We start from the raw sequence: 23,742 nt of genomic DNA, 5'->3' as shown, positions 1-23,742 counted from the left end.
ACTTTAGTTCAATTTTTTTTTCAAACTTCTTTGGCTTTTAACTTGAATATGCTGTGCATTAAAATATTTGTTCATTTACAAAAACCAAATAGAGAACCATCTAGAAAAATAACACTGTGTTGTTAGCATCATTTGGCAAGTGAAGAACTTTAAATCTTACGTTATTAGCACTTTACCTTGTATTATGTTCAGAGCGAAATATCAGCTGTCAAGTTCAGGATTCTGAAAAAAAAAATGAACAAAAAACAAAAAGACAGAAAAACAGCATTGCATGGTGTTTTTTTCTACATATGTTAGAGTATATATGCTAATATATTATTTCAAATATAGACACATATAAACCATATTCTGAAATTGCTAATGAGTGGCATAGCTTACCAACCTTCTATAGGCCACTGTGCTACAATCAGAGGGTGCCATTTATATAGTGTTGTTACTGAACAGTCAGCAGAACTGTCCAGCTTGATTTGGTCATGTAAATCTGCTTGGTGTATGGTAATGTAACTCTGTCCTAGAGTTAAATAGAATTCAAGCTACTATTCATTTTCTTTTTTTGATTTGCTATATATTTGCTTTTTTATTTATTTTTTTAAATCTTTTACCTAATCTTAAAACATTTTCTATGCATAAATTTGTAATGTTGAGATGTTTTCATCTTAAGGAAACAGCATACTTCTAGATTTTTAGATTATGTACATATTTTGTTTAAAATGTTTTACAATCCATCCTTTATGTATATTGTACTGTTCTTGTTCATGTAGGTTGTCATATGTGGACTTGTTTGTTTGTAATTTGTTTAATTTGATATAACAGCTCTTATTTCAATGTAGCATCCATAAAATGAATGTAACTTGGCACAGAGGAGTAACTTGGTTTGGACGTGGAGAAGTAGTCAGCTGTCACTGGTATTGAGTTTCAGGGGTGACAGCAAAAGCTGATGCCTAAAAGCTTTTATTTTTAGTACAGGTAATAAAGAATGTATTTTTCTGAATCTATTTATCTTTTAAATATCAATTAAAATGTGTTAATCACTCAATGTCATGCACCATACTGACCTTTGTTCCTGTGTTTGTTTTTGGACATTTAATATCCATATTACTTCCTCTTCAAAGTCAAGATAAAGCCATGTTTGCATATAATGTCAAATTTCACACAAATTATTTAAATCTTTTGTTGTTTTATTGTAGGTAATAGATTTAGTTAAATCTCAGGCATGTGAGCAGATATTTTCCTCTTGACCAATTTGAGCAGTTTGGCAAGCAGGACCTTTAAAGCCTTTAAGATTTATTACCAGAGATGGACTGTAGCAGTCCTTCCAAAAGGAAAATAATATCTCTAGCAGATGTTTTATTGGGCAATTAAACCACAGTGGTCACTGCAATCTTGTCTCATAGTGATAGTACGACTCTCAAAGTTATAAACAGCATGATCTTATATGGAGAAAACATTAAATATAGCACAGTGAGCTCTTCTGTTTGTATTATGAGGTTTAGGTCACACATCCAGGCCACAGTGAAGACTTATCTGACCTATCACGACACCACTAAGATCTCTCTGTAAGTGCACAGATTTTTCAATTCAATGTACCTTTAAAAAAAGTAATGAAGAGTTTACCGTTTGTTCTAGATTGTCTGGATTTATGTGTGTGTGTGTGTAATGTTTACATTTATGTCAATGTCAATGTCACCTTTATTTATATAGCGCTTTAAACAAAATACATTGCGTCAAAGCAACTGAACAACATTCATTAGGAAAACAGTGTCAATAATGCAAAAATGATAGTTAAAGGCAGTTCATCATTGGATTCAGTTATGTCATCTCTGTTCAGTTAAATAGTGTCTGTGCAATCATTTGCAATCAAGTCAACGATATCGCTGTAGATGAAGTGTCCCCAACTAAGCAAGCCAGAGGCGACAGCGGCAAGGAACCGAAACTCCATCGGTGACAGAATGGAGAAAAAAACCTTGGGAGAAACCAGGCTCAGTTGGGGGGCCAGTTCTCCTCTGACCAGACGAAACCAGTAGTTCAATTCCAGACTGCAGCAAAGTCAGATTGTGCAGAAGAATCATCTGTTTCCTGTGGTCTTGTCCTGGTGCTCCTCTGAGACAAGGTCTTTACAGGGGATCTGTATCTGGGGCTCTAGTTGTCCTGGTCTCCGCTGTCTTTCAGGGATGTAGAGGTCCTTTCTAGGTGCTGATCCACCATCTGGTCTGGATACGTACTGGATCCGGGTGACTGCAGTGACCCTCTGATCTGGACACAGACTGGATCTGGTGGCCACGGTGACCTCGGAACAAGAGAGAAACAGACAAATATTAGCGTAGATGCCATTCTTCTAATGATGTAGCAAGTACATAGGTTGTTATGGGAAGTGTTTCCGGTTCCGGTTTACCTAATTAATGCAGCCTAAAAATCCTTTAACGGATTTGGATAATAAAAGCATATTAGTATGTTATGTGTATGCCAGGTTAAAGAGATGGGTCTTTAATCTAGATTTAAACTGCAAGAGTGTGTCTGCCTCCCGAAAAATGTTAGGTAGGTTATTCCAGAGTTTGGGCGCCAAATAGGAAAAGGATCTGCCGCCTGCAGTTGATTTTGATATTCTAGGTATTATCAAATTGCCTGAGTTTTGAGAACGTAGCGGACGTAGAGGATTATAATGTAAAAGGAGCTCATTCAAATACTGAGGTGCTAAACCATTCAGGGCTTTATAAGTAATAAGCAATATTTTAAAATCTATGCGATGCTTGATAGGGAGCCAGTGCAGTGTTGACAGGACCGGGCTAATATGGTCATATGTCCTGGTTCTAGTAAGAACTCTTGCCGCTGCATTTTGGACTAGCTGTAGTTTGTTTACTAAGCGTGCAGAACAACCACCCAATAAAGCATTACAATAATCTAACCTTGAGGTCATAAATGCATGGATTAACATTTCTGCATTTGACATTGAGAGCATAGGCCGTAATTTAGATATATTTTTGAGATGGAAAAATGCAGTTTTACAAATGCTAGAAACGTGGCTTTCTAAGGAAAGATTGCGATCAAATAGTACACCTAGGTTCCTAACTGATGACGAAGAATTGACAGAGCAACCATCAAGTCTTAGACAGTGTTCTAGGTTATTACAAGCAGAGTTTTTAGGTCCTATAATTAACACCTCTGTTTTTTAAGAATTTAGCAGTAAGAAATTACTCGTCATGCAGTTTTTATATCGACTATGCAATCCATTAGTTTTTCAAATTGGTGTGTTTCACCGGGCTGCGAAGAAATATAGAGCTGAGTATCATCAGCATAACAGTGAAAGCTAACACCATGTTTCCTGATGATATCTCCCAAGGGTAACATATAAAGCGTGAAGAGTAGCGGCCCTAGTACTGAGCCTTGAGGTACTCCATACTGCACTTGTGATCGATAGGATACATCTTCATTCACTGCTACGAACTGATGGCGGTCATATAAGTACGATTTAAACCATGCCAATGCACTTCCACTGATGCCAACAAAGTATTCAAGTCTATGCAAAAGAATGTTGTGGTCAATTGTGTCAAACGCAGCACTAAGATCCAATAAAACTAATAGAGAGATACACCCACGATCAGATGATAAGAGCAGATAATTTGTAACTCTAAGAAGAGCAGTCTCAGTACTATGATACGATCTAAATCCTGACTGGAAATCCTCACATATACCATTTTTCTCTAAGAAGGAATATAATTGTGTGGATACCACCTTTTCTAGTATCTTGGACAGAAAAGGGAGATTCGAGATTGTTCTATAATTAACTAGTTCTTTGGGGTCAAGTTGTGGTTTTTTGATGAGAGGCTTAATAACAGCCAGTTTGAAGGTTTTGGGGACATGTCCTAATGACAATGAGGAATTAATAATAGTCAGAAGAGGATCTATGACTTCTGGAAGCACCTCTTTCAGGAGCTTAGATGGTATAGGGTCTAACATACATGTTGTTGGTTTAGATGATTTAACAAGTTTATACAATTCTTCCTCTCCTATGGTAGAGAATGAGTGGAACTGTTCCTCAGGGGATCTATAGTGCACTGTCTGATGTGATACTGTAGCTGACGGCTGAATGGTTGCAATTTTATCTCTAATAGTATCGATTTTAGAAGTAAAGTAGTTCATAAAGTCATTACTGCTGTGGTGTTGGGAAATGTCAACACTTGTTGAGGCTTTATTTTTCGTTAATTTAGCCACTGTATTGAATAAATACCTGGGGTTATGTTTGTTTTCTTCTAAAAGAGAAGAAAAGTAATCGGATCTAGCAGTTTTTAATGCTTTTCTGTAGGATAGGTTACTTTCCCGCCAAGCAATACGACATACCTCTAGTTTTGTTTTTCTCCAGCTGCTCTCCATTTTTCAGGCTGCTCTCTTTAGGGTGCGAGTATGCTCATTATACCATGGTGTCATACTGGTTTCCTTAACCTTCCTTAAGCGTAAAGGAGCAACTGTATTTAAAATGCTAGAAAAGAGAGAGTCCGTAGTTTCTGTTTTGGATATGCTAAGGAATTTGGATACATCAGGAAGATAACTTAAAAAGCAGTCTTTTGTGGTAGAAGTGATGGTTCTTCCATACTTGTAACAAGAAGTAGAATTTACAATTTTGGCTATATGAAGTTTGCACAAAACTAAATAATGATCTGAGATATAAGTATAGACGATATCACAGCACAACCATCGTCTCAATCATATGTGTATTTGATTTCATTAGACAATGTCGTGAATAGGATTTTAGTGCAGATTAATATCTTTGAGAGCTGGTTATGTAGTCTTAATGGACCGCGTTTCAGTCATTATCATATTCATTTTGTTGTCTGACAACAGAAACATTAAAATCTAATAACAAAAACAGTTTAAGTGAGAATTTGGCTGAATTAAAATCGCAAGACAATATGACCGAGCGGCAACCTCCCGCTCTCTCTCGTGAAGCCAATAAGGAAGTGACTAAAAGTGCAATTCATCGACTGGCGGCTTGAGGCTGGCTGCAAAAGAGAGTAAATCCCATAGACTCCCATGTTAAAATGCCCAACTTTACAGCAGAAAAAAACACGTTCACAGCCTGGTTCAAAAAATTATTTTGGTCTACATAGCTCATTTTGCCCTTCATGACAACTGTGAGGGGGGTGAATTTTTAATTTTATAACTCATCCGTTTAAATTATATAAAGCCTTAAAGTTCTGCATAATTAAGGGCCTGGTCACTTGAGTGACATGTGGATTGCCGCTGCTGACACTGCCGGCGAGCTAGGTGGGCGTGGCTTCAGCAACTGGCTCCCGCCTTTTTGCCCATTTTCAATTTGTCTGGGAGAGTTGCGCGTGACGCGCTGCCAAGATGGCGACGAGCCGCTCTGCACACTTTGAGCTTCAAAATCACTCTTCAGGAGTCTAAGGGTGACATCACGGACACTACGTCCATGTTTTTATACAGTCTATGAATACGAGGCACTTACGCCATGAATATCCTTATTAGCGTATGACATCATCTAGCGACATTTAGCCACTTTTCAGGCGAGGTTTAGCTACTTCCCATTGAAAGAAGTTGGCAACACTGCACAAATCACATCACACTCCAGCAAGGACATAGCCAGTGTTGGGTTCGTTTATCAAAAAATATATTTCTTAAGTCATTATTTCTCACTACTGGCTCATTTACCAAATGGGTGCTTTCTCTTCGTCCTCCGCAAATTAAGCTACTGTAGGTAGTTCGGTAGCGAGACTTTTGAATAAATTAGTGTTTGCGATTGAAAACACGATTGTCAATGTTGTGATAAGTAGGCTATACTAACTTTGTAACTCATTACCCCCCCCCCCCAACACTGGACATAGCAGAAGTAGCGAAATACAGGAAGCTATCAATCAAGAAGGTATTAGGATTATGAGTTACTTTTCATTTTTATTTTTTGATTAATCACTTGGATTAATCATTCATTTTGACAGCACTAATGTTTATTGTAAATAGACAACCATACAAGGGTAATTGTTTCCATTGCCCTCGCAGATTCCTGCAGCTAAGCTTGGATGTACATTTACATTCCATTAAAGGTTATTGATGACATGCCTCTGAATTTGACTTTTTGCACCATTACAATACTTATAGGCAACTAGTCATCATATCTCTAGTTCTTTAATGTATTTGCATTGTACTAAAGTGCGTTCATTTTCAATGGGCATATATGCGGCTGAAACAGGTAGCCTAGTGCATCCCAAAACTTTAAACATTAACATTTTAATATAACATTATAGATTCTGTCACAGCAACTGAACTAATTTAATCATTGTGTCAATAATGCAAAATGACTGTTAAAGGCAGTTAATCATCACAACTGACATCACAATGGTGATAGACTTAATTTGGCTCACGTTTTACTTTAGTTGAAAGTTTCACTTAAATTTGTTTAACTCTAACATTATTACATTGTAATAAAATGCATTAAAATTATTGTTCATTTATTATTACAAATTATCGAAACTCTTACTTTATTAGCACTTTACCTTGTAAGATGCTTAGAGAGAAATAAAGCTGTCACGTTCAGGATTCTGAAAACAGCAACAACAACAAAAAACACCTGGCTGAGTATTGCATTATAGTTTCTATAATTTCTTTATTAATAAGTTTAGTCAATCATTTTAAAGTCTTCTGAAATTGCAAACAAATAGCTTACCTACTTTCGATGGGCCACTGTGCTACAAACAGTGGCTGACATTTATATAGTGTTGTTACTGAACAGTCAGCAGAACTGTCCAGTTTGATTTGTTCATGTAAATCTGCTTGGTGTATGGTAATGTAACTCTGTCCTAGTGAAAATAGAAAGCCATTCTTTTTTTTGGTTTTCCATAGTTAAGTGAGATTTTGTTTGTTCTCAATTTTCTTCAGTACCTCTTTCCATACTTAAAATATTGCAACATAATGAAATTCATTTTAAAGTAATGACATACTAATAATAGATGTTTTGATAATACACTTTTATGTTTTTTTTTACAATCTATACCTCATGTAGGTTGTACTGTTGTTTTAAATGTAGGTTTTCTTTTGTGAACATGGTTGTCTGTAGTGTTTAATTTTATATCTCAGGTCTTATTGCAAAGTAGAACCCTTAAAATTTATGGAACTTGGCACAGAGGTGTAACTTCGTTTGGATGTAGAGAAGCAGTCAGCTGTCACTGGAATAAAGTTTCAGAGGTGACAACAAGACTGGCTTTTTAATAAATAAACCAATCAGACCCTTTAGACAGGTAACAAATAAACTAAACGTTGTTAAATTTTTAGTTTAGTTTTCAGACAACCATCTTTTCAGTAATGATTGATCCTGACATCAACATGTCCTGTACCATACTGACGCCTTTGTGTTACCAGATAAATTCCTGTGTTCAGCAAGTTTCAAGATTTGTTTGTGTACACAGTTTGTATTAATGTTATTTCCTCTTTAAATTTAGATAATTCAAATATCAGACTTTTCAAATAGGTTAGTTGTAAGCCTTTTACACACCATAAAGACATTATGTCTCAGAGTTAAAATAGTCCATTCTTAAAAAGCATATATATAATACAGTGAGAGCTTCTGTCACTCGTCTTTGGTCATTCATCCAGGCTGCAGTGAAGTCTTATCTGACCTATTCTGAGACCATTAAGACTAAGAAAACCATGAGGATTTTTTACTTCTTATTAGCTAGTTAACAGAAAAGTACTTATTACTTTTTTTAAATTCATGGATTAAAAAAGTGTGCTGAATGACTACATGTGAATGTTTGAATGTATTTTGATATGTTTGACAGCATAAAAGGAAGACAAAATAGAAACTGTACTTATTTTTATTGAATAAACATGAAAATCCAGCACGTCATATTATATGCTTGCTTGTAGGACAGTGTCTTCTCTTCATTCTTCATCTTTACTCTTGAAAATGCACAAAATAATACAATTAGTTGGGTTAAGAAATCATTATGTATAAACTATAGCTTTACAGAAAGTCACAGACGTTAGATCATCATTTAGTTCGGAGTAGAGCATTGACCATATCCCAAATATCAAAACACAATTTCCATCCAAGTCACTGTTATGCATATTGATCATATACACAGCTCAAAGGCTTCCTACCAGTGGCCCTTCTTCACAGAACTTAACATCCAGCACAATTTTATCATAGGTAGAACACACAATTTTATTACAAATTTTTGTTTCAACAAAATTTAATTTATGCAATTTCAAACCTTTAATCCATGAGAAAAAATTAACCCACGGCAACAGTTTAAAAGTACAACCCTGCGTCAAACACAAGCTGCAGGATTGAGATTTCACCGATCACGGGTAGAAAGTAATGCGAGATGACTGACAGAACATGCTGGAGGATTTACTGTTCAACAGACCCTAAACTCATTGACAAATATTTTGTGATGCATACAGAGATCACAAAATCAAAAGTGAAAATGAAACACTTCAGTTTCAGTGCCGCAAATTTTGATACAATATTAGCAGGTTTGCAGGTGCGTGCGGCAGTAGACACACACATTGTGGGAGATCAGAAAAAATTTTAAAAAAAGAAAAACATGCATCTCAATTGTATGTCACACCAATGTTTTGATTGGCTGTTATTTATAATGGGGCCAGGGGGTGGTCAACCTTCTGATTGGGTGGGGAAGGCCCACCCTGGCCCCTCTGTGGATCCGGGCCTGGTAACCAGGCCGACAGTGATATCATTTAAGCATGGCTTTCAACGTAAACAACTGGAGGATGGAGAAGTGTCTGGACTATGGCATCAGTCCACCCATTATTTTTTTTCTATATTCGTGGAGTAAGTACATGTAACCTTAATGGTATAAAATGTCTATAACTAAAATTGTTTCCAGTTCCTGCATTGTGTACTGATTTCCGCTGAAAGCTACAGGAACTATTGTATGAAAACCTTCCTTCAGCGCAAAAGCCACAAATCATACTGTGTTTGTTACCTTCCCAGCATCGCGGCTCTTGGCTCTAAGCTTGTTGACCTGGGACTCAGCAATGTCAGCGCGCTCCTGAGCCTCCTCCAACTCGTGCTGCACCTTCCTGTACCTGGACAGGTGAGTGTTGGCCTGCTCCTCCTGTTAGGATGACACCAGATATACAACCCCTTTCAGAGGATTGCACTCATGGCACTGAATGTATTGAAAAGAAAATATCAAAACCTCACACTTAAGACATGTGACATTAGACTTACAGCTTCTTCTGCCTGGCGCTTGTAGGCCTTCACTTTCAGCTGCAGCTTGTCTACCAGATCCTGCAGTCGGATCACGTTCTTCTTGTCTTCCTCAGTCTTTGGGTGAAAGTGTTGTTGATGGTCTTAGTTTACCTATGTAAATTATAATGAAATATAAGTTTCTAAATCCTGTGTAGTTTTACCTGGTAGGTGAGCTCCTTCACTCTCCTTTCATATTTGCGCACTCCTTTCACAGCATCTGCACCACGTCTCTGTTCAGCTTCAACTTCAGCCTCCAACTCGCGCACCTTCAGTAGAGAGTTATTGTTGTCACCTGTAAAAATCTCTACCATAGCCAGTTCATCTAAGACTGTATTTAGCTTGTCATTTACCCTGGACTCCAGTTTCTGGAGCTGTTTCTTTCCACCCTTCATGGCCAGACTCTCAGCTTCATCCAGACGGTGCTGCAGGTCTTTGACAGTCACCTCCAGGTTCTTCTTCATCCTCTCCAGGTGAGCACTGGTGTCCTGCTCCTTCTTCAGCTCCTCAGCCATCATGGCAGCCTGAAATATGAGCCAATTCAAATGAACTAGCCAGTACAGACTAAAATGCCATCCATGAAAGTTCCCTTTGTGACCACATGCAGACAAAGTTAAAAAACTGTTTAATTTAGAACAGAGCAACAGAATGTAAGTGCTCACATCAGTGATGGCTTTCTTGGCTTTCTCCTCTGCATTTCTGGCCTCCTGGACTGCATCATCCACCTCACCTTGAACCTGGACCAGATCAGCCTCAAGCTTCTTCTTGGTGTTAATAAGACTTGTATTCTGTGGGATTTAAGTGGGTAGTTCAGTGTACATTTAACTAAAACTCTGTAATCATGTAACCTGAGTATAATGTTTCTGTACTTGTGAGTGCAGCAGTCCCACACGCTCGCTGGCATCCACCAGCTCCTGCTCCGCCACTTTGCGGCCTCTCTCTGTTTGCTCCAGTGCAGCTCTCAGCTCCTCAATCTCTGCTTGCATCAGGTTATTCCTGCGCTCCACCATGGCCACCTGCTCCTTCATGTCCTCCTGTCCTCTGACAGCTTCATCAAGGTGCAGTTGGGCATCCTTTGGAAATTTTCTTTCTTTGTTAGTTGCATATTAGGTTTCATTTAATTCATGTATCATGCTCATATGATAATACATTTGATGTGTGTTGTAGTTTAACATTTTACAGAAATATACCTTGAGTTGTCCTTGGACATTCCTGAGCTGTTTCTGGGCCTCAGCAGCCTGACGGTTGGCATGACTCAGCTGGATCTCCATCTCATTCAGATCTCCCTCCATCTTCTTTTTGACTCTCAGGGCATCATTTCTGCTTCTGATTTCAGAGTCCAGAGTGCTCTGCATGGAATCCATTACTCTTTGGCTGTTCCTCTTGATCTGTTCTATCTCCTCGTCCTTCTCAGCAAGCTTCCTGTCAATCTCACTCTTCACCTGGTTCAGCTCCAGCTGTACACGGAGAATCTTGGACTCTTCATGCTCCAGGGTGCCCTGATGGATAGTAGTATTAATAAGAATCGTATCAAGCTCACAGAAAAATTACGTAATGCTCTATTAATAAATTAATTGACTTGACAGTTTTAAGTAAAAGTACTTCAGCTTCTTCAAGTGCAGTCTGGATCTCTGATTTCTCAGACTCCACTGTCTTCTTAGCTTTCTCTAACTCATGAATGCTCTTTCCAGTCTCTCCAAGCTGCTCAGTGAGGTCAGAAATCTCCTCTAAAGGGTTTTAAAAAGTGAAAATCTAAAACTTTCTATTTTAATGAATCTTTTTCAAATGCTTTTTGAACAAATTTTTTTTATTTACGTTGCAGATTCTTGTTCTCCCTCTTCAGGGTCTCAAGGTGGTCAAGAGCTTCCTCATAGGAGTTCTTCATTTTGAAAAGCTCAGTGCTGAGAGAACAAGCTTCTTTCTGAGCACCTTCTAGTTCAGCCTGGCTTTCCTCATACTTCTGTTTCCACTCTGCTAGGACCTGAAGAAAAAGTTAGTCATTGTTAATTAGCCAAGTCCACGGTGCAAGGTCCACGGTTTAGATTTAAAGATTATCCACATCCTTCGCACCTTGTCAAAGTTTCTTTGTTTCTTGTCAAGGTTGGCAGCCAATGCGTTTGCCCTCTCCACATCAATCATGAGGTCCTCTACTTCACCCTGCAGTCTCTGTTTGGTTTTTTCCAGAGAGGCACACTTGGAGTTCACCGCTTCAATGGATTCTTCAGCATCCTGCAGACGCTGGGCAAGCTTTTTCCTGAAGAAAGTGGTATAAAATGATAATCTCTTACTAACATTTGTGATATTAAATGTAGGATGCTGGAGACATTGCTGTTTACTGTATTTACTTGGATTCCTCAAGCTCCTCAGTGCGCTGGATGGCATCAGTCTCATATTTGGTTCTCCATTGAGCCACCTCACTGTTGGCCTTAGACATTCCACGCTGGAGTTCAGCTTTGGCTTCCTGCTCCTCCTCATACTGCTCTCTGAGCAAGTCACAGTCATGACGGGCAGACTGAACCGCATGGGCCAGAGCATTCTTGGCCTGTAAAGCAACATATTTTGAGTTTTCCAAAATTCCAATCTTTACACTTTAGATTATAATTATTAAACCCTTCCTTAATTTTCAAAACTAACTCATTCATTTTGTATAGCTCTACCTTGACTTCTTCCTCAATATGCCTTTTGAGTTCCTCGATTTGCTGTGTATAAGCCTGTTTTCCTCTAGTTAGCTGTGAAACAAGTGCTTCTTTCTCTTCCAATTGACGGCTAAATTCACCTTGGAATCACGTTAGAAATATTACTAAGAAATGTAATAACAGAGAAACTTTTTAATACATTTTTAAGGTTTTGACGTGTACCTTATTTGCCATACCTTACCATTTTCAGTCTGAAGTCTTGCACGTTGTGCATTCATATCGTTCAGCTGACGAACATTTTCATCATTCTTGGTCTTGATTTCACTCAGCTGGTCTTCCAGGGTACGGCACATCTTCTCTAAATTAGCCTTAACCGGTACGGGGTTATAAAAAATATATTTGTAAAGATGCTTTTATATTTAATGATTCTCTAATGACATTACCTTTGCTTTAGCCACAGCCTCCATGTTGCTTGTCAAGTCATCAATCTCCATCTTGTATTCACTCTTCTCCTTCTCCAGCTTCTGCTTGACCCGCTGGAGGTTGTCGATCTGTTCTCCAAGTTCAGCCACACTGTCAGCCTGCTTCTTTCGGAGAGCTGCAGCTGTAGCTTCATGCTGCAAGGTGGACTCCTCCAGATCACGACGCAACTTCTGGAATTCAGCTTCACGCTTCTTGTTCATCTCAATCTGGGCAGCAGTGGCACCACCAGCTTCCTCAAGCCTCTCGCTGATCTCTTCAAGTTCCCTGGAGAGATCAGCTCTCTGCTTCTCCACTTTAGCACGAGCAGCTCGCTCTGCCTCAATTTCCTCTTCGAGCTCCTCTATTCGGGCCTAATTGAAAAAAAAAAACAAAGAAAAAAAACCCATTGTGATATTTGCAATGTGGATTTGCCACCAAATTTACCAGTTTCATATAGAAAAGATTATGGTGAGCATTACCTGAAGCTCTTTGATCTTCTTCTGAAGCTGTGCTCCCAAAGACTGTTCATCCTCAATCTTGCTGAGAAGTTGACTTATTTCAAAGTCCTTTCTGTTTTGAAAGTAGTGTTTTGTAAAATGTGCATAGTACTTTTTTTTGTCTAATGTGTAATCGTGGGAAGGTTGACATCCACTCACTTTTTGATCTTCTCATCTGATTGCTGTTTGTCATTCTCCAGGTCCATTATGGACTCCTGGGCCAGTTTCAGATCACCCTCAAGCTTTCTCTTGGCTCTCTCAAGGTCCATACGGAGCTTCTTCTCTTGTTCCAGTGAGCCCTCAAGCTATTGTTACAGAAACCAGAGCAATAAAATATTAATAAGCAATTATATCAATCTCTCATTGATTCCCATTGATTGATGGTCTCATTCTCATGCCAAACATCGTACATCATCCACTTGCTGCTCAAGTTTTGTCTTAGCTTTAGTCAGAGTGTTGACTTTGTCTTCCTCTGCCTGAAGGTCATCAAGAGTCTGCTGGTGTGCCTCTTGGAGGGCTTTCTTCTCTTTGGTCAGCTTGGCGATGCTCTCATCCTGAGAAGCCATCTCCTCTGTCAGGTTTTTCACCTAAATAGAAGCATTGGTTATTGGTTTCATTCTCAGGAGCCTGAATCACAATCAGCAGTATCATGTAAAAAAAATACTGACTTTATTTTCTGTAGCATGCTTCTCCTTCTCCACTTTTGCCAAAGTGAGCTCCAGGTCATCGATGTCTTTCTTCAGCTCGGAGCATTCATCCTCCAGTTTCCTCTTCTTCGAAGTCAGTTCAGCATTGATTTCCTCCTCATCCTCCAGTCTCTCGTTTGTCTCTTTAAGTTTGGCCTCAAGCTGGATCTTGCTTTTGATGAGCCCTTCACATCTCTCCTCAGCATCAGAGAGGTGTTCAGATTCCTGTTCATTGACATGGAAGTAGTTAAAGGTTTATGTTCATAGCTATAGGATCCATATTAGGATCAGTAAGAGCTGAAATACTCACAGATGTTACTTGCAGTTGAAGGTCATTTTTCTCCTGAAGAAGTGACACCATTTTCTCCTCAAGCTCCTTCTTTTTAGCTAATGCCTTTGTTAAATCCTCTTTCATTTTCTCAAAGTTCTCCTTCATTGCTGCCATTTCTTTCTCAGTCTCTGCACTCTTCAGAAGAGGCTTGATCTTGAAGTAGAGCTTCATCCATGGCCAATGTTTGACATTCATGAATGAGCGGATGTTGTATTGGATGGAATAAATTGCTTCTCTGTGTAAAATGTAATCAGTAAATCACTCATTATCACCATGTGGTACTAGACAGTTGTTTTTTTTGTAAGTTCATACCTTCTCTCCATCATTTTGACAAACTCCTTCCTCATGACGTATCCACGACACAAAGCCTGGGTCATGGTAACCAGTGTTGCTAGTTTCTCATCTCTCATCTCCTCTAGAGTACCCAACAGACCAGCTTTGAAGAACACCTACAAGAACATTTAGAAGATATTAATGGTATAGTATTGAAGAAGGCAAGTAGTCCACTTTAACTTCAATATGTCCTGGGGTAAACTACATGTCCTCTTTTAACTAGTGAGTTTTATTTTCTGTCAATAGTAGTGAAAATAAATCTTAATTTTACACCATGCAATGACATCCTAGAGAATTTCATATTGTAAAGTTAACTTAAACTGTTTTGGGAGGATCATTTTCTTTCTTCCAGATTAACATTACTGTGAAATATTTTTAATGGCATTAAACCTGAACCTCTATTTAACACTTTTGGGATGAACTGGAATTAGGATCGCAAGGCAGATGCCATTTATACACCAATGCAACCTCACTTATGTTTGAATGGCAGCAAATTCTTGCGTTCATATTCAGGGCTTTACTTTTTATCAACCAGATTTGATAATGCTCAAAAATATTAAAAGTTATAGACACTGAAGTGCCTTGAATTTCTTTTTACCACACTGAATTTTTTTATTTGATATAAAAATACATGAAATCAGTCCTGGAGCAATCTAGAAAAGTAATAGGTTGAAAGTCAAATGTCTCATGAATTTCTTTTTCAAATCTGAAGAAGATATCATGAGAAATGAGACTCCTGCAAATATTTTTCTGAGACTATGTCTAGACTCCCACCTCCCCCCACCCCCATAAACCACTCTCTCTATTCATATAGATGGCGCTTATCTATAGCCGTGATAGCTGATTTGTGCTGATTTGCACTCAAACAGATGGTTATCATGCAGATACATTCACATTCAAAATAAAACACACACACATATATAAAAAATGTTGAAAAATAAAACAAATAAAGAAAAAGGTGATCGCTAAGTTCCGCCTCCATCAGCTGACAGGTGCGTCATGGGCCATCACGAGAGAGCGTGGGTTTTAATTTAACCCAGAATTAAAAATAATAAACTATCTTTAGCTTTTCTTTCACTTTTTCTTTGTGGATCGTCTCGTTCCGTTTGTGACACTGTACCGGGCAAAACCATTCCGTTTTTTTACTACCAAGATGCAGTTTCTTAGCCTGAGTTATTCCATAATGGACACAAACAGTTCTGTCCCTGAAGAACTGAAATGTAAACAAAGGAATTATGATCCATATTACAAAGTTATTGCTTCGTTGGACTAAATATGCTCCATGAGATGTCGTTCAGTTGATCGTTACCTTCCTAACTAAACCAGGATTTACAGCTGTGGATGTGTTTATCACTCGTTATTACGACGAATCTGGTATGTAGTGCATTTTCATTCTTCATGCTTTGATATGTACTGCTTACACAAATCTAGCAAATACAGTCTTTATAAGCTTTCCATTGAAAAACAGCGATATGTCATCGATGCTAGAGGCTTAGATCTTTTAAGGTTATCTAGTTTGTCAAGATTAAATTTGTCCCGTTTAATTTAATCTATTCATAAACATTAACACGTGTGAGTTGAGGGGTGTTGAGGATGGGTCGTCGGGGTGCAGGTTAACAAGTTAAGAGATCAGTTTCCAATTAAATTCTGGAATAACTGAGCCTGCAAAAGTTGTATTAGACCCAAAAATGAATATTTAGTAATTTATTCATGCTATTCTGTCTGGACCCTACTTTCTTTGATTAGAGGAAAATCAGCTTAAATCTTCTTACAATGTCACCTAAACATTCAAATAACTTAGTTGTTGTTCCATTGTAGTAGAAAAAGCAACAAGTATGGAATGGCGTGACAGCAGTAAAGTATGACAAAGATTGTATTTTTTGATTAACTGTTCCTTTAATTACAAGAGAGTAACCACATATTTTTGGTCATATGGTGTATTTACTGAATAGCTCACCTTGGTGTGTCCAAACTTGTATTGGGTGTGGTCAACATCAATAGAGCCCAAGAGTTTCTCTGAAGCTTTTTTGTTGTCAATGAACTGTCCCTCAGGGATGACGCTAGCATTTAATACTTTGTATCTACAGGACATTTAGACAACAGTTATATTTTGGTAAAGCCACAAAAGTGATGAAAGCATGAATTTGAAATGTGGTTAAGATTAGGTGGTGTATTATCTCTAATTAACAGATTGAAACAGTTGTATTTTCTTTACCTCTGCTTGAAGTCACCATATAGGATTCTGCTGGGGAAACCCTTCCTGCAGATTCTGATACCCTCCAGCACACCATTACACCTGAGCTGGTGGATAACCAGGAAGTTCTCCATCAGACCTGCAATGCAAATGTTGTTAAGGTTCCAGAGATATTTTCAAAACTGTGATGCATTTGATTATTTGGGGATCAAGTTTACCTGGAGTCTTAGACTCATTAGGAATCAAGCAGCGCACAAAGTGAGGGTGAGTGCTCCTCAGGTTAGTCATCAGCTTACCCAGGTTCTCCTGTGGAAATATTTGTCATTAGTCTAGTTTTTCATATAGAAGTTAAAAACCTTTATTAAAAGAGAGAATCAATTTACCCTAAAAAGTGCAGAGACAGTCTGGAAGGAACCACCCTTCTTTTTGCCTCCTTTCTTTCCACCGCCGCCCTCTGCTGTTTTATGCCAAAGAAAGATGTTATCCCTGAACAAACTCCTATATTCCTGGTTATTAGTAGTAAGGTAGTACGGTAGTTGTGTAGTTTAAATTGTAATTAAAACTTAAAATTGAAGAATTCAGGAAATGCAGGTGTTCATACCTTCAGTACCTGCATGTGCGGCATACAGGAAGGCCAGCACTTTGACTGATGACTTTTGGTAAAGTTGCACGACAGAGTCATTCAGTGGATCCTTGTTCTTGTCCAACCAGCCAACAATGTTGTAGTCCACAGTGCCGGCGTAGTGCACCAGAGAGAAGTGCGCTTCTGCCTTACCTTTGGCAGGCTTGGGCTTCTGGAATGCTGCACATTTGCCCAGATGCTGGTCATGCAGCTTGTTCTTGAAGCTTGTGTCTGTAGCTTTGGGGAACATGCACTCCTCTTCAAGGATGGAGAAGATGCCCATTGGCTGTTGAAGAAATGTTCACACTCAAGCACAATCACAATGTGAATAATAAATTAAATTTACAGAATATCCTCTTACCTTCTCAATGAGCTCAATGCAGGCAGCTAAGTCCATACCAAAATCAATGAACTCCCATTCAATACCTTCTTTCTTGTACTCCTCTTGCTCCAGAACAAACATGTGGTGGTTGAAGAACTGTTGCAGTTTCTCATTTGTGAAGTTGATGCAAAGCTGCTCCAAGCTGTTGAACTGATAATCATAGAGAAGCAAGTTCTTACTGAGTGTTATCTTTTTTATCTTTATTCTTACAGAGACATTAATGACTGATGCTCACATCAAAGATTTCAAATCCAGCGATGTCAAGCACACCAATAAAGAACTGTCTAGGTTGCTTGGTGTCCAGCATCTCATTGATACGGACGACCATCCACAAGAACATTTTCTCATAGACAGACTTGCAAAGAGCCGAGACTGCATTGTTCACCTGAGAAATTTAAAGGTCAGTGCAACTGATATTAGACTTCTTTTCCAAGAATAAATGTATTTTTTGGATATCTATGGGACATTTCTAGGTTTTTTTCATCTATTGAGAAGGTAAATAATCACCTGTGGTACTGTCTGGCCTTTGGTCACCATCTCATTCCCGACCTTTACTCTGGGGTAGCACAGAGCTTTCAGCATGTCAGCGGAGTTGAGCCCCATGAGATAAGCGATTTTATCGGCCACTGAGGAAGAACAGTTTTATGCATCACTTTAACTAATGAAATGAATGTTTACATGCTAATTTGTGTGACTAATTAATTTTACCCTCAGTGCCGTCAGGTTCGGCTTGCTCCTCTCTCTGCTTCTGTTTGAACTTCATGCTTCCATGATGCATCACAGCACCTGTTAGCTTGTAGATGCTGATTTTCTCATCAGCACTGAAGCCCAGAATATCTATGGCTGTCTGTTTTTACACCAAATTAATCACATTATTTATCACATAGTAAACAGAGAAGGTTATTCTATATTGTGGCATACAGTGGTCTTCCTTTATATTTTAAGTAGAATTGAAAAAGAGTTGTCCACATACATCTGTGGCAATGAACTCCTCCACATCATTGATGCTCTTGACAGTGATTTCACCCTGGCTGATCATTGGATAGTCGTAAGGGTTGGTGGTGATGAGTAGGGCCTCTATAAAGAGTTGATGTGCAGCATGTTAACAGTGCTCTCAAACTAGGAAATAACTGAACCACACAATCCTTTAGATTTCTCACCGAGCAGCTCTGGCTTGTGTCCAGTCATGAGCTGGTAGAAGATGTGGTAACTCCTCTCAGCCGACAGCTGGAATGTTACTCTTGACTTTTCCAGCAGATCTGTAAAAAGTGATAAAAATAGACACAGAGTTCCATTGATTAATCCACTTATTAGTCTCCAAATAAAGATATCTGGCTAAAAACAGTGTTGACTCACAAGTTTCAATATCAGCTGAGGCCAGTTTTCCAGTGGTGCCAAAGTGAATCCTGATGAATTTACCCTAAAGAGATTGAAATCATTTACAAAAGCTCAACTGTTTAGCAGTTTTGAAAGTGTGACTGATGTTTGACAATGCTGAAATTATTCTTAAGTGCAACTTACAAAACGAGAAGAGTTGTCGTTCCTCACAGTCTTGGCATTACCATAAGCCTCCAGCAAAGGATTGGCTGCAATGATTTGGTCCTCCAATGATCCCTAGATGTGTTTGCATTTAGCAATTCATGTAATTGTAATTGACAGTGTAGTTACGCAGTGAAGTTGTTAATGATCATAGCTCATAACGATCACTTCACTTTCCAGAATATGTATTTACTAACCTGCATTTTCCCAGAGACTGGTTCTGCCTTCTTCGCTCCAGACATCGCACCAACAGTTGCAAAGTACTGAATGACACGTTTTGTGTTCACAGTCTTTCCTGCACCAGATTCTCCACTGGAGATTGAAACAAGATCATCATTTAGTCAAAATCGTGAATGAATTCATGTATATAATTGAAAAGCTTTAGATTATTCCATAAGAACAACATTTACTCACGTAATCAGGACAGACTGGTTCTCACGATCTGGAAATAAAACACACACACTTACATATATATATTCAATTCAAATTTATTTGTAAAGCGCTTTTCATAATTGTAATCATTGCAAAGCAGCTTTACAAAAAATTACAATTTATACATAATATTTAGTGATAGCTTATCAGTGTTGACTGATGATGTCCATATAGCAGAAATGTACGGTGAAAATCAAGCATTTAGTTAATGATTTATTCAAACAGACAGTGAACAATATTTGTATCTATTTCTATGGCTTTACTACTGTGTTATATGCAACTGCATTATTTGTAAATGAATTGGGCAAATGTCCAATGAAATAGTTTCTTTGTCATCAATATTTGTTGCTTTGGTGTACCTTGTACAGCATCCTTGAGCTTGAGAAAGGCACTATATAAACATATTATTATTATTAATGATTATATGTTGCGATTAAACTTATAGCACATTTCGGTAATTTTGTATGTTGTCTGAGGTGTGTATAATTAATTAGCGTTAATGCTAACATAGTGTTTCTTTATCATTAAATTTTATATTTGAAATTTTCTGCCAACCAATCAGGAATTCAGATATGCAAATGTGATTCTGTAAACTCATCATAGGTAACTGCAAAAATTAATTAGTAAATTAATTTGTTTTTGGACTGACATTGTTTTATAGCCTATAAAACTAATAATTGTGTTTATCATAGATAGCCTATGTATGTAGCCAAATAATAAAACACATTGTTTTTTTCCTTTCATAACGTAATTTTATATGAGTAGCATTTTTTAAACAATGCAGCAAACATTTTTAAATATCTTAAATACTTAAATGCCTTTAAAGCATAAACAGATTTTTTTTACATTTTGTTTAGTAGCCTACAGTGATGCGCGGGTTGATCCAAAATGAGCGGGTGCCTGCGGTCACCTGGGGTTACCCGCGGTTACGAGTCATACAAAAATATTTCTAATGATATTCGGGTCACGGTCGGTCGGGTCGTTCGAAATAAAGATGCCAATTAAACCTTTGTAATTTATATAGTACTAGACACTATTTTGAAATGCATAAGCCTACACTGTATTGGCTGAATAACTGGCGCGAATAGAGTGACCACTGCTTTACATTCTAACTGTACAACAATTATATCCTATGTCCCGCCTCACACAAATTGAGCATCTGTCCCATTTTTTCATTCGACCCTGCCTAATAAATACACGGATATGTCCATAGGCGTACTGTTAACTTATGTTCAGTAGTTCAGAGGAGAGCAATAAAAGCGTTAGTCGATAGGCTGAATCTTACGTCAGTCAAACTGTTGACTGGTGCACGAATGCCTACTTAACACTGTCAACAATCTCAAATTGGAGAGCGCGCGCTGTTCGGTCAGGTTAAGCAGCCATGGCCAGTGTGGCCACGAAAAAGAGAAGATGCACCTTTAATAGCAAATGGACCGCAACATACTCTTGGTTAAGACCTGTAGATGGCGAAGCAGAGAGAGCTTTTTGCATTTTATGCAAAAGCAGTTTTTCTGTGAGACATTGTGGAGAATACGACATGAAGCGACATGGTGCATGTGAGTAGGCTACCACAGAAAAAAAGCCCATCATCAAGAAACATGCAAATCAGTGCAATCGTTTTTCAATAAACCAAATGACCTATGGCGTTATGTGTGCCTCAATCCTGAGCGAGTAATTGTACATTTTGAGCAAAGAAAACTATATTTTGCAAGCACATTACATTATATTTTGAACAGAAATTAACAATCGCAAAAAAAATTTGCTTGAGTAAAGAAAAAACGATTCCGTACTCTAAATAAATAAATGTTTTATTCTAAGATTGTCATATTGTGTCTTAGCCAAGAATAAAGCTGTAGAAACTTTGGGTGATATTTTGAGTCAGGTAGTGTCTTAATCTTTTAGTCGGTGGGTTTAAAAAGAAATATTGGCAATATTTACTAATATTACAGAAAGCTTGAAATGTGTACTTTTAAATGAAAATATTCCAACCAAAATAAATAGGCTACTCTCTGATTATGTAATACATATGAAATGTGCATTTCTCTCTGGCGTTCATGGTGAGTCCGCATCGTCAACTTCATCTTAGCAGCGACACAGAAAACACCAGTTTATTACTAAGCAATTAAATGTGTCCTTGCTAATTTAGACACATACATAATCATTACTTTAACCGGTTCTTTGTGGTAAGCCTTATGTGTGCAGTCATAATGCTTATTATTCTGTAGGCTATAGCCTATTAAAGTAATTAAATTAATATAAAGGGGCGACGCATTTACTACTTTGAAAAAATGCGGGTCAGGAAGCGGGTCGGGTACAATATTTTCTTTTTCTTTTTTGTGGTCCGAGTTGCGGGGAGGTTAGTTGAAAACATCGGTCGGCGCGAGTTGTTTATACATTGACCTGCGCATCACTGGTAGCCTATAATTTGGCCAAAATCTAGAAAAAATTATGCTGTATTGGCGGTATTCTTTGTAGGCAAACCAGTTTCAGAACGATAATAATACAGAGGAATGTTGATTTTGCTCGGAGTGAACCTATTGGATTTTTTTCAAGCCCTCGCTGTATTACAAAATAGTGCTTGATATGAATCACTAAATAACTGTACTAAATAAATATCATCTTGGAAATTTTTGCATTCATTTGTAAGTCTCATGTACAGTTTTCTATATAGTTGGTAAGTAAAGAAAAAATAACCCTTATGGGATGATTATTATTAAATTAATTATCATTTAAAGTGTTTCCACATTGTGTCAAAGTTTGTCTTGACTATCATTTATAGACACACTTCCAGAGTCCACTTACCAGTGAGCATGAACTGGTAGGCGTTGTCGGAGATGGAGAAGATGTGAGGTGGGGCTTCAATCCTCTTTTTGCCTCTGTATCCATTCACAACAACTGCGTCATACACCGGGAGCCACTTGTAGGGATTGACAGTGACACAGAACAAGCCAGAGTAGGTCTAAAACAGAGATAATTAGTTTTACAATGCTTCCATTCCATCCTAGGAATAAAACACGATTTACTTAGACTTACGTAGATCATCCATGCTGCGTAACGCTCTTTGAGGTTATACAGCACAGCAGGCTCATTGAGGTGGGTCATCATGGCCATGTCCTCAATTTTGTCGAACTTGGGAGGATTCATGGGGTGGATATCATCTTCTTTAACTGTGACAGTCTGTAATGAACATTCATGTGTAATCAAGAAGGATAAGACTTTGTTGTACACATATCTGTACTATATTTTACTGGAGACTAAAGCACAGTAACATATAAAATAATTTTCTATCCATGATACTTACTTTCCCACTGTGAGTTTTGACGGTAGCTTTGCCACCCTCTCTGCTAACAAGAGTACCCTTCAGGTACATCTCATCTGCATCTACCACAAAGAATGCCGTTTTGGCATCAAAGGGGGTGTTCTGAGCCTCAATTCTCTCTTTTTCTGGCTTCCGGAGGTAAATGGCCGCCGGGCCGAAACACTCCATTTCACCATCTCCCATGATTGTACTTTACTGTGAAGACATGTTAAGAGGTATACATTTTTCTTCAGTTCTGAAAAAAGTGTGTTCCAGTATGAATTATTCTTTTGCATTAACATAGTTATTTAATGAGTGATGCAGTATATCATTACATGTGTATCCAAGCTGTTCACCTTTTTGTTTCCAAGGCCAGAAAGGTTTCTTCTAGGTTCTGTTAAATGCATGGACTAGATTATTTAAACAAATTTATTTTCTGGTAATATATAATCTCATGTATTCCCATCTTATTTTAACAAAAACAAACATCCCTATAAATTTCAACCAAAAGTAACAATAATTAAATTCTATTTGAATTAAATTAATAATTTTGGCATGGCAGAATCTTGACTCACCTTCCCAGTGGTTGGCTATCCTTGAGGTCTAAGATGCCTCCTTTTATAAAGACTCAAGATGTTGTCCCAGCAGCACAGCCACACTGTATTTGGTTATAATGGGTTGGGTTTTACTGTCTATATATGATTGTGTTAAACTCTTCTGTTATTTTTATCCTAGGATACAGTTACACACCCTATAGACTGATTGATAAGAGAATTCATTGTAATGTCTTTTCATTTAAATCATTTTATTTGCACCTTCAAGCACTTGGTCTTAAAGAAAGTGTAAAACAAAAATTATTTTCTTTATGAAGGCCGTATAGCATATAAATGGATTCATCCCATTATAACAAGATTTGAATGTTTTTTTTTTCCTGTGAGAGATGCTCCACTGGGGATTCCCACAAGTAGAACGGGATTGTATGTACTGTAAACCTTCCTTTTACTTTAACAGACAAATATTTTCTAACATAAACAGTGTTTAAGAAAGTTAAACCATAGAGTGTAAACCATGTTCAGCAATCAAAAGCTGGAAAAAGAAGGTTAAAAATAG

The 23,742-nt window shown here is 37.9% G+C and overlaps 1 protein-coding gene across 4 annotated transcripts in view; it reads right to left on the bottom strand.

Annotated features, from left to right (window-relative positions):
* Positions 1–22,867, bottom strand: part of LOC132098190 (myosin heavy chain, fast skeletal muscle-like) — a 34,521-nt gene extending 11,654 nt beyond the window's left edge. Inside the window, exons 1-39 of one of the 4 annotated variants that reach the window (XM_059504376.1) lie at positions 22,636–22,867; positions 22,368–22,511; positions 22,137–22,293; positions 19,317–19,344; positions 19,100–19,214; positions 18,885–18,977; positions 18,720–18,783; positions 18,524–18,622; positions 18,337–18,440; positions 18,072–18,210; positions 17,871–17,989; positions 17,599–17,748; positions 17,343–17,513; positions 16,961–17,267; positions 16,743–16,816; positions 16,578–16,665; positions 16,381–16,498; positions 16,123–16,246; positions 14,145–14,281; positions 13,812–14,067; positions 13,484–13,726; positions 13,226–13,402; positions 12,975–13,120; positions 12,798–12,888; positions 12,300–12,689; positions 12,098–12,224; positions 11,878–11,996; positions 11,566–11,762; positions 11,291–11,474; positions 11,036–11,201; positions 10,823–10,947; positions 10,411–10,719; positions 10,090–10,293; positions 9,883–10,008; positions 9,574–9,744; positions 9,385–9,489; positions 9,203–9,298; positions 8,955–9,086; positions 7,836–7,905 (exon numbers count right to left, since the gene is read on the bottom strand). In XM_059504376.1, coding sequence (XP_059360359.1) covers positions 7,888–7,905; positions 8,955–9,086; positions 9,203–9,298; positions 9,385–9,489; positions 9,574–9,744; positions 9,883–10,008; positions 10,090–10,293; positions 10,411–10,719; positions 10,823–10,947; positions 11,036–11,201; positions 11,291–11,474; positions 11,566–11,762; positions 11,878–11,996; positions 12,098–12,224; positions 12,300–12,689; positions 12,798–12,888; positions 12,975–13,120; positions 13,226–13,402; positions 13,484–13,726; positions 13,812–14,067; positions 14,145–14,281; positions 16,123–16,246; positions 16,381–16,498; positions 16,578–16,665; positions 16,743–16,816; positions 16,961–17,267; positions 17,343–17,513; positions 17,599–17,748; positions 17,871–17,989; positions 18,072–18,210; positions 18,337–18,440; positions 18,524–18,622; positions 18,720–18,783; positions 18,885–18,977; positions 19,100–19,214; positions 19,317–19,344; positions 22,137–22,293; positions 22,368–22,511; positions 22,636–22,836 — 5,814 coding nt within the window. In that variant the 5' untranslated portion in view covers positions 22,837–22,867 and the 3' untranslated portion in view covers positions 7,836–7,887. Of the gene's footprint in view, positions 1–7,835; positions 7,906–8,954; positions 9,087–9,202; positions 9,299–9,384; positions 9,490–9,573; positions 9,745–9,882; positions 10,009–10,089; positions 10,294–10,410; positions 10,720–10,822; positions 10,948–11,035; positions 11,202–11,290; positions 11,475–11,565; positions 11,763–11,877; positions 11,997–12,097; positions 12,225–12,299; positions 12,690–12,797; positions 12,889–12,974; positions 13,121–13,225; positions 13,403–13,483; positions 13,727–13,811; positions 14,068–14,144; positions 14,282–16,122; positions 16,247–16,380; positions 16,499–16,577; positions 16,666–16,742; positions 16,817–16,960; positions 17,268–17,342; positions 17,514–17,598; positions 17,749–17,870; positions 17,990–18,071; positions 18,211–18,336; positions 18,441–18,523; positions 18,623–18,719; positions 18,784–18,884; positions 18,978–19,099; positions 19,215–19,316; positions 19,345–22,136; positions 22,294–22,367; positions 22,512–22,635 lie in introns of those variants that run through there. The other 3 variants (XM_059504378.1, XM_059504374.1, XM_059504377.1) reach the window with 3 other exon arrangements.
* Positions 22,868–23,742: the final 875 nt, after the last annotated feature.

The sequence above is a fragment of the Carassius carassius genome, chromosome 21 (assembly GCF_963082965.1).
Source record: "Carassius carassius chromosome 21, fCarCar2.1, whole genome shotgun sequence".
Classification (NCBI taxonomy): Eukaryota; Metazoa; Chordata; class Actinopteri; order Cypriniformes; family Cyprinidae; genus Carassius; species Carassius carassius.
This window is presented reverse-complemented; position numbering and strand designations above follow the sequence as displayed.